Raw genomic sequence first — 11,914 nt, forward strand, 5'->3', positions numbered from 1 at the left:
TTTTCGTTCCCTATAATATTTTTATTAAAAACTAAAAATTTTTACAGTATCAAGCATCAAGCGTCGTACACACACACACACACACACACATATATATATATATCTGTATCTGTAAATATACACAAGCTCGGGCCAAGAATGGACCCATAAATATAAGAACAAGAGAAGCCCATACACAAGCTCGGGCCTACAATAAATATACACTTGAGCCATGCAGCTGTAAGTTAGGTTTGTGATTTTAATCTCTGGGGCCTGGTTTGGTCCCCTGGGCTACCTAAGAAAAGCAAGAATGGACGCTGAAGTTTAAGTATGATGGGTCAGCGGAAACTACATTAGGTTTGCATATACACACCCACACACAAATACGTATGGGCCTCGGTTTAGATATTATACCCTTGTTGAGTGAAGAACAAAATACATCATTTGCTGACTACTGCTTAACTCCATGATTGGTACATTGATTCTTTTAAATAAATATTTAGTTTAATCGAATCATAAAACTATTTATGTCGTGCTAAAGTTTGACGTCTATATATCGCGTAATTAATAAATATACAAATGTAAAACTCACGTATAGTATTAACTCTAACTATCTATATTTCTACAACGGTGGATATATTCTTACAGTTTTTCTGCGAGAGGTGAGTTTGAGTATTGGTTTATACATATAGAGACTATATTTTAAAAGTGTGTTTTTACTCAAAAGCTGAACTACTTGTGTATGAATATGTACACGAAGAATCAACATACTGGTCAAATGTTCAGTGACATAGAGGATTGATTTTCTGAGTTGATATATATGTATGTATGTATATGTATATGTATATGTAAGTAGATATAAAATAAGGTTATATATAGAGGGGAGATTAGATGGAGGAGGGAGGCATATTGTAGGGAACAGGATGCAGGGACAAAGAGCACGTCCCATGGACAAGGGTAATTTATTGAGAAAAGAAAAGAAACAGAGAGTTTGTCTGTTTAAGGGGCTGCCCATCATTGCTCCTTTTTGTCAGTCTCCTTTTTTCACGCTTCTTCTACCAAAACATGTGCTCCCCTTTTCATTCCCTCTATTCTATTCTTATTCTATTCTCCTCTCTGTGTATACCTAACCTGCAACTACATATACATACACGTACGTATACGTATACACACACACACATACATATACATATATGTGAGTTTTTCACTTGAATCTTAAAAGGGTTAAGACTGAATTAATGGTTTTGTGCCCTTTTGTTTTCGATTTCTGAGTGTTGTTTGTTTTTTTTTATGTGGTATATGTATTTTTATATAAGATTTGAAGGACATGAATAATACAATTGCAATGCATTATTATTATTATATTTTTGAGTTAAATATTTAATTTTTAATAAAAATTTATAGACCGTAACGTATGAAATGCCTAGTATAAAATTTCGAACATTTGTTATATATTGATGTATTAATATAAGTTAATTAAATAAAAAATTACTACTTACGATCAAATCACAAATAAAATATTAATTTAATATATGGTAGTTACAAGATTACTGTAAAAGCATCATATGTTCAAAGATAATGATTAACTAGGGCTTTTGGTGAAGACAATTTGCTTATATATATATATATATATATATATATATATTGCTTTTGTGTGTGTATGTACATTATTAATAATTATGATATATGGTTACTTTTTAATTATAAGTTTATTCCACACATAAACGTTGCTAATTATATGATTAAGGTTGCTAGATCCTTTTCTTAATTAATTACCTTTATTTTTTATTTTAATCATGACAGAATTTTATTATTATAACATATTAATGTCTTAGAGCTAGTAATATCTATACATATATATATATATATATTATTTGCTATCATTTAGTTTGACTAAGGCGGTCATAGAACAATAATATAAAATAATATCTTAATTTAAGTTAAAGATTATAATGTTAATTTCAACTTGTGATTGTCTTTTCCCTCTATAACCCAATTAACACAAGATTTGGATTGGCAAGAATGATAGAAAATAATGTATATATATATAGAGGGTATTTTTCGTTTCTTTAATATCTAAAAAATTAAAGGGTATTTAATAAGAGATTATTTATTCGACACCCATTAGATATATCATCATAGTTAGTAGAGATACATATATATATATATATATATATCCAATCCATATGCTCTCTTTGTAGTTCACCATATATATGACCAATATCACTTTTTTGTTATATATCAAATGCTACAATAATTAATCTGACAGAAGATAATGCTCTTAGGACAAAAGATAAAAATTTGTAACATATATTTGAGAAAATTATATATATATATAAATATATATTAGGGTTATAGGGATAATTTGTAGGCATAAAATTGTCAAAAGTTCACAAAAATATTCAAAGACATGATCTGCATGGATTCCCAATGTGAGAATGTTCTGATGTCTTCCCATGATGAAAGGGTCGTCTACCTCTGGAAACCTCAGATACTTTAATTTGAAGACAAAATTACTAATTAAAAAGGAAAACTCAAGGTCTTATATATAGACCTATACCTATATACATATATATATATATACCAATTTGATGATCAGAAGCATAGAAGCATAAAAGCATAAAATCTTGAGCTTGGACCCAACAGAATCCTCCCAATTCCAACATATATACTTCTGTCTTTCTCTCCCTGTTTCTTTTCAAAACAACAGTGTACGAGCAAATTATTTATGTATTTCGTCATATATCTATTATATATATATATATTTCATATAACATGTCATGTAGGTTGGCCAAGAAAATATGTTAGAAAAAAAAAAAAAAAAAAAAAAAAAGGAGACAAATATGATATCTACTATTAGCATTGAAACTCACAGAAAACCCACTGCCATGGCTGGACACGAAGCTAGCTTTTACAGATACTCAGAGAGTGTATATGCTTATAGTACCCCCAAATAATCACAATTATAACTACGTACACATCGTCTTCTCCGTCAATCACCTCTCTGTCTTCGTTTAGATTCTCCTACTTTTTTTTTTTTTTATCCCTTTACTTATTGATACTATAATTATATAGACCAGACCCCCATCACAAATGCATGAGATTTTTTCTTTAAAATTCTCATAAAAAAAAAAGACTCACAGTTAATTACATACACAAATACATATTTTTGTTTTTCTTGGTGTAATATAATTTCTCAGGAAACAAAACAAGCAAAACCCCACATAAGATTACAAAGGAGCTACCACCCAACTTAAGAGAACAAAAACACATGTTAAAATTAAAAAAAAAAAAAAAGGAAAATGGCGAAAGAAGGAGCTGATCATGCATTGGTAATGCGATATATATATATATATATAGAATACTAACTAGTGAGACTTGGGATTACATTTTATTTACCGTTAGATTCATAAAAAATATATTTGATATCTATGTTTAATGAATCCGACGATAAAGACGTCAAAAATAATTTAGGTACGTACTAGACAAAGATTTTGTGGTGATCTAATGCACGTCTCCTTTTGGAGCGATCGTTAGAGGTTGATCGTTCAAGCAAAGACTTCAAGGCGTTCTGCAAGAAATGGACAGACTCAACGCTACTGTGATCCTTATCGGCGGCGACGACGAGGACGTTACGGATTCTACCGCCGAGAGTGGCTATTTCTGCTCTCAGGGTCTTGAGGTGCAGAGACTTGAGAATCTCGATCAGCTCCGGCAAGAGATCGGACCGGTCTTCGCAGCATAGTGAAGCTTTGAAAATTAATCTACCGTCGCTGGAACATTCACCGGACAAGACGGAGATCTCGTCCGTCTCCGACGGGAAGCTTTCAAGTCCAGAGATTTCATTAGTTTGCTGTTTCAGCTCCTTCACGCGTTGAACCACTTTTGCTAGCAGGGAAGCTTTGTCTGTCTGTCGAACAAAACACATGCACACATCCACATATATAAACAATCATCATGCATATCCACACACGCACATATTAAAGATTACATAGAAACCCTAACGCAGTTGAAAAAGCTTCGCAACTTTCCCAAACAAACTGTAACCCTAGAAACTAACCATGGAAAGGTTACGGAGCTTTTTTTCTCTCCCTTTACAGAGGCAGCACAGTGTCCGTACTTTTCTGTGTTGAGGATCCTCAATCAAAAAGAAATAAATATATATACATATATTTTGTTTAAGAACTTGTAATATAACCCAAGTCTTCTCCTTCTGTTAGTAAATAATTGATGAAAAACAAATTCACAGGAAGTATAAATACTACTTAGTACGAGAATATACCGAAAATTGGATATATGCGGTTTGACCCCCAGATGCTTGTTCTTTGTTTTCCAAAAAGGATTAGAAAATGATTTCAAGTTTTTCATTTAAATCAACTGAATTAATGATCGTGGTTTAGGAATTATCTAAATTCAACTAATGTACGCGTTTTTGGCTTAATTCCTTGGAGTCAAAAAGTTATGAAAAGTCTTATATTCAATGTTCCAACTTTATTTTTTTCTCTCATGAACCAAACAGCCCAAAAAGCACGGAAGAATATCACAGCATTAAAATTATCGGCTTCAATCCAGTAAATCAAAACCATATTTCGCCGAAAATCTGAAACTCCTATGGGTAATTTGGAAAACCCCATTTCATATATCGTATACATACGTTATAATCTTACACTAAATCTTGAACTTTGAAATTGCCATGGAAACTTAAAAATCAATTTAATGTATAAAAACAGGTTAGGTGTAAATATTAATTACAGGTGATAGCAGAAGAGTTTTAATTAACTGATTAATTACCTTAGAATTACAAGGGAGGAGTGTCCTGAGCTTGTTAAGGTGAGAGTTGATTCTCTCTCTCCTTCTCTTCTCAGCTTCTTTATGATTCTTCAAAGCAGCAAGAGCTCTATCCTGCGGCGTTGTATCGCTGATTCCGGACAAGTCAAGGGGGTAGAAGGAGGAGGTTGACCCACAAAAGCTGCTCATGGCTGCCGAGTATTCACCGCAGTTCTGCAAGAATCCGTAGGATCCGACACCGTTTTCGGTCAAGAATTGATAGAGCTCCGAGTTCTCCGCGGGCTGCATGTTTAAGGGTCTTCCCTTGATCACTTTCTTCTCTCTGTTTTCCTTTTCTTTCCTTTCTTGTTTGCCTGCTACTGGTGGTAGGATGGTGACGATGATTATGATTGTTTTTTTAGAGAGAGAGAGAGGGAAGTCGAAGTGAAATGAAATGAAAATGAAAATGTTTTGGGTGCTTTCGGTGGTTTTTGTCTTTAGGGTTTTTTATCCACTTATAGCTGTGTGTATATATATAATGTAAGTATATGTGTGTGTATGATAAAATAGGGCCACATGAGAAAAGAAGGCAAAGGGTGTGATGTGAAAAGATAGAGGGTAAAAGTGGGTTCCACTTCCACCTTTGGTTCTTTTTCGGCATGAAGGACGCCCAATTGCCAATTGAACACCTTTGCTTCTAACATCATCTTCTCCACGCATTGGTCCACAGCTTATTACATATATACACACACACACACACACACATATATATATATAATATATATATATATAATTAAAGGCAAGACAATATTGGTTGAATTTTGCTTAACTTACATAATAAAAACTTACATAATTATAAGTAACTTGAGTTATTAAAGATGAATTCACACGCACATCTACATACAAATATAATAATTCAAATAAATTAGTAGCTATATGTATTTGTTTATCTTATACTTAAAACCAAAATAAGAAGTTACCAAGTTTTTTTTTTTTTTGAAAAAAATGAGAGCAATTTTATTAACGGAGGGGGTAAGAAACTCTACGAGCAATTTTATATATAAAACGTATAATTCAACCTAGTAATGACAAATAGAAAACGGGTATTTTTAAAAATTTAGATCGAAATTTTACACATTTTATTAATTAATTAGGCGGAATATACACATAATTACTAATATAATGAATTAACAGACACACGAGATAAAATGATCCGGTATATAACTAAATAGTGATTAATAATATATTTAAAATGTAAGATTTATTTAATTACAAATTTAATGATGTATTATGATCGAATACTTAATAAGTAAATACATTGAATAAAGCTTCAACAAATAAAATATGTTAATTAAGTAGATGGAAATTAATAGCAAAATATGTACGTTGCACGTTTTTGTTCCAATATGATCTTCTAGGAGTTAATGTTATCATTTTCATGCATGTAATTTAATTGATTACGTTGAATTAATGCATGGTTTTTGTGGCCCCACTCTATATATATACCTATATATATATATATACATGTATTATAAGGACAAAAACTATTTTATGCGTGTGTGAATATTCACGTACGCATCTTTCATGAATTGGTTGCCGGCGAAAATCACGTTTTCTCTTTTATATAGTTAGAAACTGGTTTATTTGTTTCATGATTTGTATTTTCAAATTAAATTCTTAATTTGAAAATTGGGAATTAAATTAATATCTGTAAATAATATTTAAGCTGTCATTAGTATAAGCGAGGCATGTATATATATATATATATATATATATATATATACATAAAGAGAAAAGTTATACTAAATTTTTTTAAAAAAAAAAATTACGTATCAAAATTGTGGATCTGAAAAATAGATACGAGCATGCAAAAATAAATTAAAACAATATATAGATATTTCAAGTATTTATAAAAATATTATAAAAAATCAAAATTGCTGTAAATAATGCTTTTAAGAAAATAAGTGCTTTTTATGGACTTAAATAGAATAGTGCAAATTACAGAAGAAGGCCTGGGAAGTATGGGCCTCAACCTTGGATCGAAAGCCTCCCCGGTACATTAACCTTATTTTAATTATATTAAACGAAATATTAACATGCTTTTTACTGTAAAAAAATTCCTTAATCTGATCGTAATTAACTTAATATAAATTAATTAAATTCTCACACAAAATATTTTTCAAATGTATAATATAATTATTTTAATCAAAAAGTTTCTTTTGTTAAGCTGTCGTCAAAAAGCTCAATGTGATTTCAACTAAAGGAATATATATAATATTTAAATTGTTATGTCTAATTTCAACTTTTAAAAACTTAAATGCTATAGATATAGAAGTAAAGATTTAATTTAATTTGATCATATATTATATTAGTAAATTAAAATTTTAATTTATATTATGACTAAAAAAATTGTGATTTCAAAAATTTTAATTATTAAATTGACCTTAATATATAATAATGTATTGGTTATACTCGAGTGGTATAATGAATTTTAATTGGGTCAATAATAGGAGGCATATAATCAAATAATTATCTTATAAGTAAGTAACTTATTAAAACTAGCCTTTCCATATGACTTCACAACCATAGCATATGATACTTATATTATATACTTTTTGTTTGGATAATAATACGAATGTATGTATACATGTGTATATTAATATATAGAGGGGGAAAAACCCATATATATATGTGTGTGTGTGTAAATTACAGAGGAAAAGCACATTCTTTTTTAATTTAATTAAAAAATAAGGAACTGGGTTTCATCATTATAGTCCACCAAGGTGACATCATGATTTATATATATGTATATATATGTATAATAATAATAATAATAATAATAGTAAAAGAAAAGGTGGAGCACTAATGATAGCTGATATATAAGTAAAACAAAAAAGAAGGGGACACTGGTTGTCTGCTTCGACTGCGATAGGTGTCACAAACGCCTCAATTTTGCAGAGAAGAGTCGCATTCTCAACACCAAACCCATCACAAATTGACCTTCTTCAAAGAAATATATATATATATATATATTTTAATTTTTAGTAAAATAATATACTTTGAAATAAATAATAATTTTTAATTCACCGTATATCGTAATTTTCTAAAAAAAAAAAAAAAAATTAATAATTTGAAAAGCCAAAATGCAGGGGACTGAGGTTCCCCGGAGGAGAGACACGAAATACAGAGAGCCACCAAATTCCAACATTTATCATCATCGTGTCTGCGCCCCGCACAAAACCCCATTCCCGTTTATTTCAAACCCCAAACAAAAGCTCGAGGGCATGCCGCAGCTTTTACATTGCAGACGCGGACAGGCAAATTTCAACTCCACTTTGCGAATTTTATTTAAAGATTTTGAGAGAGAGAGAGAGAGAGCTGGTTTGTTCTTTACTCGGACATGCATTTTTCAGACACGGACTTTTTTTCTCTTTTTAATTTTTTCATTTGTTTGCTTAGAGATTCCAATTGGGTTTAGAAATAATCTTTCGAAAAAGGGGGATGAACAGACCAATCTCTCAATTCCGAACACAGCCAGAAAACTTCGTTTCATAAGCAAAAAGGAAATAAGAAAATGACAAGAAAGACAACAAAAAGATGGGGAAGCCCTTTCTCTACTTTGAATGTTTTCCATTGTTCCTCTCAAATCACATCAGAATCAGCCATGCAATTGTTGGACATGGAGAAAGCTCTGGCCTTTAATGTCTCCTCCCCCCCCCCCCCCCTAGTCATAAAGTCATTGCCCTACTTTCTTCTTTTCTTCTCTAAGCCTTTCGTGCTAGATATTATATGTCGTCCATCTGCTGCTGTTAGAGAGAGAAATACCCAAAAAACACCCACAACATCAATGGGTAAAAATTTAACTATTATTAATTCCAATTCTTTTCTTGGTTCGTTCAGAAACTCGGATCAATCAAAGCTTTTAGAGTCCCAGCAAAATGTAGTAAACCAGTGTGATGGGTAGAGCGATTAGCATCCCAAATATGACCCTGTCACAGTAAATTTCGCAACATAAATCAGTATTACAAAAGCCCTTTTTGGCTACTCGCAAGCAAAAGTAAAAATAAAGCAGGAGTTTATAAGCAGCTAAGCTAACCCGGTGCTCAAAATATCCGGATGAACATTATATTCCTTGGCGAAGACAAAAGGGACAATCCCTTGTGGAAGAGCTGCCTGAAATTCCAGAAACAAGACGTCCGGATGAGAAAATTTTACCCTTTGACAAAGCCAGCCATGTTATTGTACATAATTTGATGAGGAAATAAAATTAGTTACCACCTGTACGATGGCTATGTGCAACAGAGTTCCCCTCAATCCTATTGCAATGGACGCAGCAGCCATAACAGCAGGACCGGTGAGAAACCGGACCGCCATTGCAAATGCCGCAACTGAGTTTCCACAGGCGATAATCCTTGGCTGCAATGCCATAAACAAACCTGCCACAATCCCACATCAAGTAGAAGCTTAATTAGTAACAACTAACCCATACAAGAACAGCAACCAAGACTGTTTATCACCGAACATACCAAGACTAAACATGGCCATCCCAAGACCTGCATCTGACAGAATTTTGATTGAACCAGCGACAATTGCAGGCATAACAACGTTCCACCTGTTAAATTAACCAATCAATCAGCAACCCAAAGAAAAAAAAAATGATCAAATATTTTTAAGAGATGTATTTGTTGCATACTTAAAAGAGACCAAAGACCATGTGAGGCCAACGAGGCTGGAGTAAGTGTTTGGATTCCTGATTAGTTTTCGCCAGACCATGATCAGAATAAGCCTGGTCATGACACTAGCAGGTGGCATGACAGATGGCTTGGATTCACCTTGGACAGCCTTAGGGTGCAGCTCAGCCGTGGAGCTCGAACCCAACTTAGAAAGAACTGGACCATCCTGCTCACCCCCATTTCCTACACGTCTGTTGCCAAAACTGAACTCATCTCGCCCAAATTCTTCATAATCTACGTATACGAACATGATCAAAATTATTGCTCTTGAGCTCGATCAAAACGGCTAAACATTCATAACAAGTAAGACAACATGATCTATGCTTTTGTATTAACAAAAATAAGAAGAGAAAAGTTAGAAAGTTAACATCATCTTATAACAAAAAAAAAAACCCACCAAAACCCACCGAGAGAAAAGCATCGTAAAATCCAAAACTCATATTTAACAAGACAAATACAGTTTACCGCAGTGCGTAGAACATTCCAAAATAGTTAGTCACTCATATCCAATACTAAATAACCTTGATCACCACATGCAACAAAAAATCAATTCCACCCGTTAAATAAAAAAAGAACAAATTCAAATACGAACAAGCACAATAATAAAGAGTCACAATCACAGATATGGAGGAAACAAACAAAAGAACTGAAAGCCAGTTGACTAATGCTCTGAGAGATTAGTGTTTGTACCTTTCTGGTGAGCTACCCCACCGAGATCATTGCCATATTCTCCACCTCTGAAGACATGAATTCCTCCTTCTGATACCGGGGACGCACTGGAGCTCCAAACAAACATATGCAGATCCTTGCCGACTTCAGCGCCATTGACTTTCTTCTTCGCTGCTCCTGGACCTGCAACTGGGGAAAAGATTCCGGCGTTTGTGGGTACCGGGTAAGCACTCCCGTTAGCTGCTTTCCCGGCATTCCCAAAAACACCGACTGCGTTCTCTTCATCAAACCCCAAGTTCCCAAAATTTGATTGCCTTGGGCTTACATTAGTGCCGCCTTTACCGTTCACCATGGAGTAGAAATCAGTGTGGTTGAAACTAGAGCATCTTGGCGTTGGGTTTCTTGATGATTGCAGAGAGTAAATCTCTGCGTTTGTTAAGTTAGATGGCCTCGGTGTAAGAGAAAGGCCGGAGTTGGGGCCGTGTGATCGGCGAGAGAAGATCTCTGATCGAGAGCTCGTTGATTTCCTTACGGTTACGTGAAGTTTACCGTCTTCTCCAACCTCAGCTTCAGTCTGCAGTGGCTCTTTGCCATCCAAGGAAATAATATCAGAATCGACTCTAAACGAAATGATAGACCCAGCAGTGTCAGGAAACTGCTCTGCAATGAGGAGCCTTGCTCCTCTGTACTCAAAGAGAAATAGCATTAACGTATACCAAATTATACACTGTAACACAACAATCTGAACCATTAAGCTGCCTGAAAAGTCTCCATACATGCCCTTCAAGAGAGGGATGCCCATGACAAGAGTGTTGGGCAGTGTTGAGAGGGAGAACAGAGTAATGGACCACTCAAGGGAGCCTCTCGAGCTAGTTCTTGACCAGACGGCCAAAACTCCCAACACGATTACTTTCTGGAGTGTGTCAGCGGCTATGAACTTTAAGTTCATGGTGTACGGGTTGTTGGTGGAGATGAAGTGAAAAGAGAGAAGAGGAACCGCAAACAGAGCAACAAATCTGTTGATGCCGGAACACTGATCAGGGCTGAAGATTTTCCACCACTTGACAGAGCCGTAGGCCAGGATCATCGCCACATATAGTGGCACCACGGCGGTGAGAACATGGTAGAGGTCTGTTAAAGTGATCATTTTTAATGCTCGTTGGTTAGTAGTCAGCTGGGTTTTGGTAACTTAAGAGGATGGCCAGATGAGAGAACAGAGTGAGCAATTAAATTTCAATGCCGATTTTGCAGAATATGATCGAAAGACGAAAGCTTTACGATCTAAACGTCAGAAGAGAAACAGGGTTGCAAGAGCTAAGAGTATAAGAACAGAAAAAAGAACAAGCATTAACCCATTTCCATAAGACGTCACAGGAAGAATAAGCTGAGAAGAGTAAACATCGCCGGAAAATAACAAGTCAGTAACACTGTTTCCCGGCGAGTCCCGGGTTGCTTTCTACAGAACAAAATGTCTGTATAGAGGAAGTGCGCGTGAATAAAGCAAGCGAAGAGGTATTTAATGGGATTCTCATGGCAGACAAGGAGATAAAAGCTGGAGGCTCTCAGGAGTGTTGTTTTATTATTTTTAATGCATGTCTTTTGAAAGGAGAGAGAGAGAGAGAGAGAGGTTTAATGGGATCAGATGATGGTGATCAAATGAAAAAGGCAGAACGTGGAGAGTGAGAGGGAAAAGATCAAGTAGGAGAGCATCGGGAGAGAAAAGGAAAGCAGACAAGCAAAGTCCCCCACCCCCACCCCCCCCCCAC

At 34.4% G+C, this 11,914-nt stretch overlaps 2 protein-coding genes across 2 annotated transcripts; both read right to left on the reverse strand.

Annotated features, from left to right (window-relative positions):
* Window positions 1-3,284: 3,284 nt before the first annotated feature.
* LOC110811260 (transcription factor bHLH106-like) lies at window positions 3,285-5,441 on the reverse strand. The gene is made up of 2 exons (XM_022037686.2): window positions 4,771-5,441; window positions 3,285-3,889 (listed from the first exon to the last, which is right to left on the reverse strand). The coding sequence occupies exons 1-2, from the start codon at window positions 5,053-5,055 to the stop codon at window positions 3,461-3,463; spliced, it is 714 nt and encodes a 237-aa protein (XP_021893378.1). The 5' UTR covers window positions 5,056-5,441; the 3' UTR covers window positions 3,285-3,460.
* A 2,773-nt stretch (window positions 5,442-8,214) lies between these two features.
* LOC110811229 (putative auxin efflux carrier component 1b) lies at window positions 8,215-11,867 on the reverse strand. Its single transcript, XM_088209547.1, has 6 exons — window positions 10,170-11,867; window positions 9,440-9,713; window positions 9,273-9,358; window positions 9,025-9,182; window positions 8,843-8,919; window positions 8,215-8,735 (listed from the first exon to the last, which is right to left on the reverse strand). The coding sequence occupies exons 1-6, from the start codon at window positions 11,293-11,295 to the stop codon at window positions 8,669-8,671; spliced, it is 1,788 nt and encodes a 595-aa protein (XP_088065673.1). The 5' UTR covers window positions 11,296-11,867; the 3' UTR covers window positions 8,215-8,668.
* Window positions 11,868-11,914: the final 47 nt, after the last annotated feature.

The sequence above is a fragment of the Carica papaya genome, chromosome 8, assembly GCF_054855325.1.
Source record: "Carica papaya isolate Zhongbai chromosome 8, ASM5485532v1, whole genome shotgun sequence".
NCBI lineage: Eukaryota > Viridiplantae > Streptophyta > Magnoliopsida > Brassicales > Caricaceae > Carica > Carica papaya.

Bases quoted from the DNA above. Each gene is read 5' to 3' on its own strand.
- LOC110811260 (XM_022037686.2), bottom strand. From the start codon at position 5,055: ATGCAGCCCGCGGAGAACTCGGAGCTCTATCAATTCTTGACCGAAAAC. The intron at 3,890-4,770 runs GTAATTAATCAG...TTTGTTCGACAG, and splicing joins TCCTCCCTTGTAATTCTAAG to ACAGACAAAGCTTCCCTGCT.
- LOC110811229 (XM_088209547.1), bottom strand. From the start codon at position 11,295: ATGATCACTTTAACAGACCTCTACCATGTTCTCACCGCCGTGGTGCCA. The intron at 9,183-9,272 runs GTATGTTCGGTG...GGATTGTGGCAG, and splicing joins GATGGCCATGTTTAGTCTTG to GTTTGTTTATGGCATTGCAG. The intron at 8,736-8,842 runs GTTAGCTTAGCT...TTACTGTGACAG, and splicing joins CCGGATATTTTGAGCACCGG to GGTCATATTTGGGATGCTAA.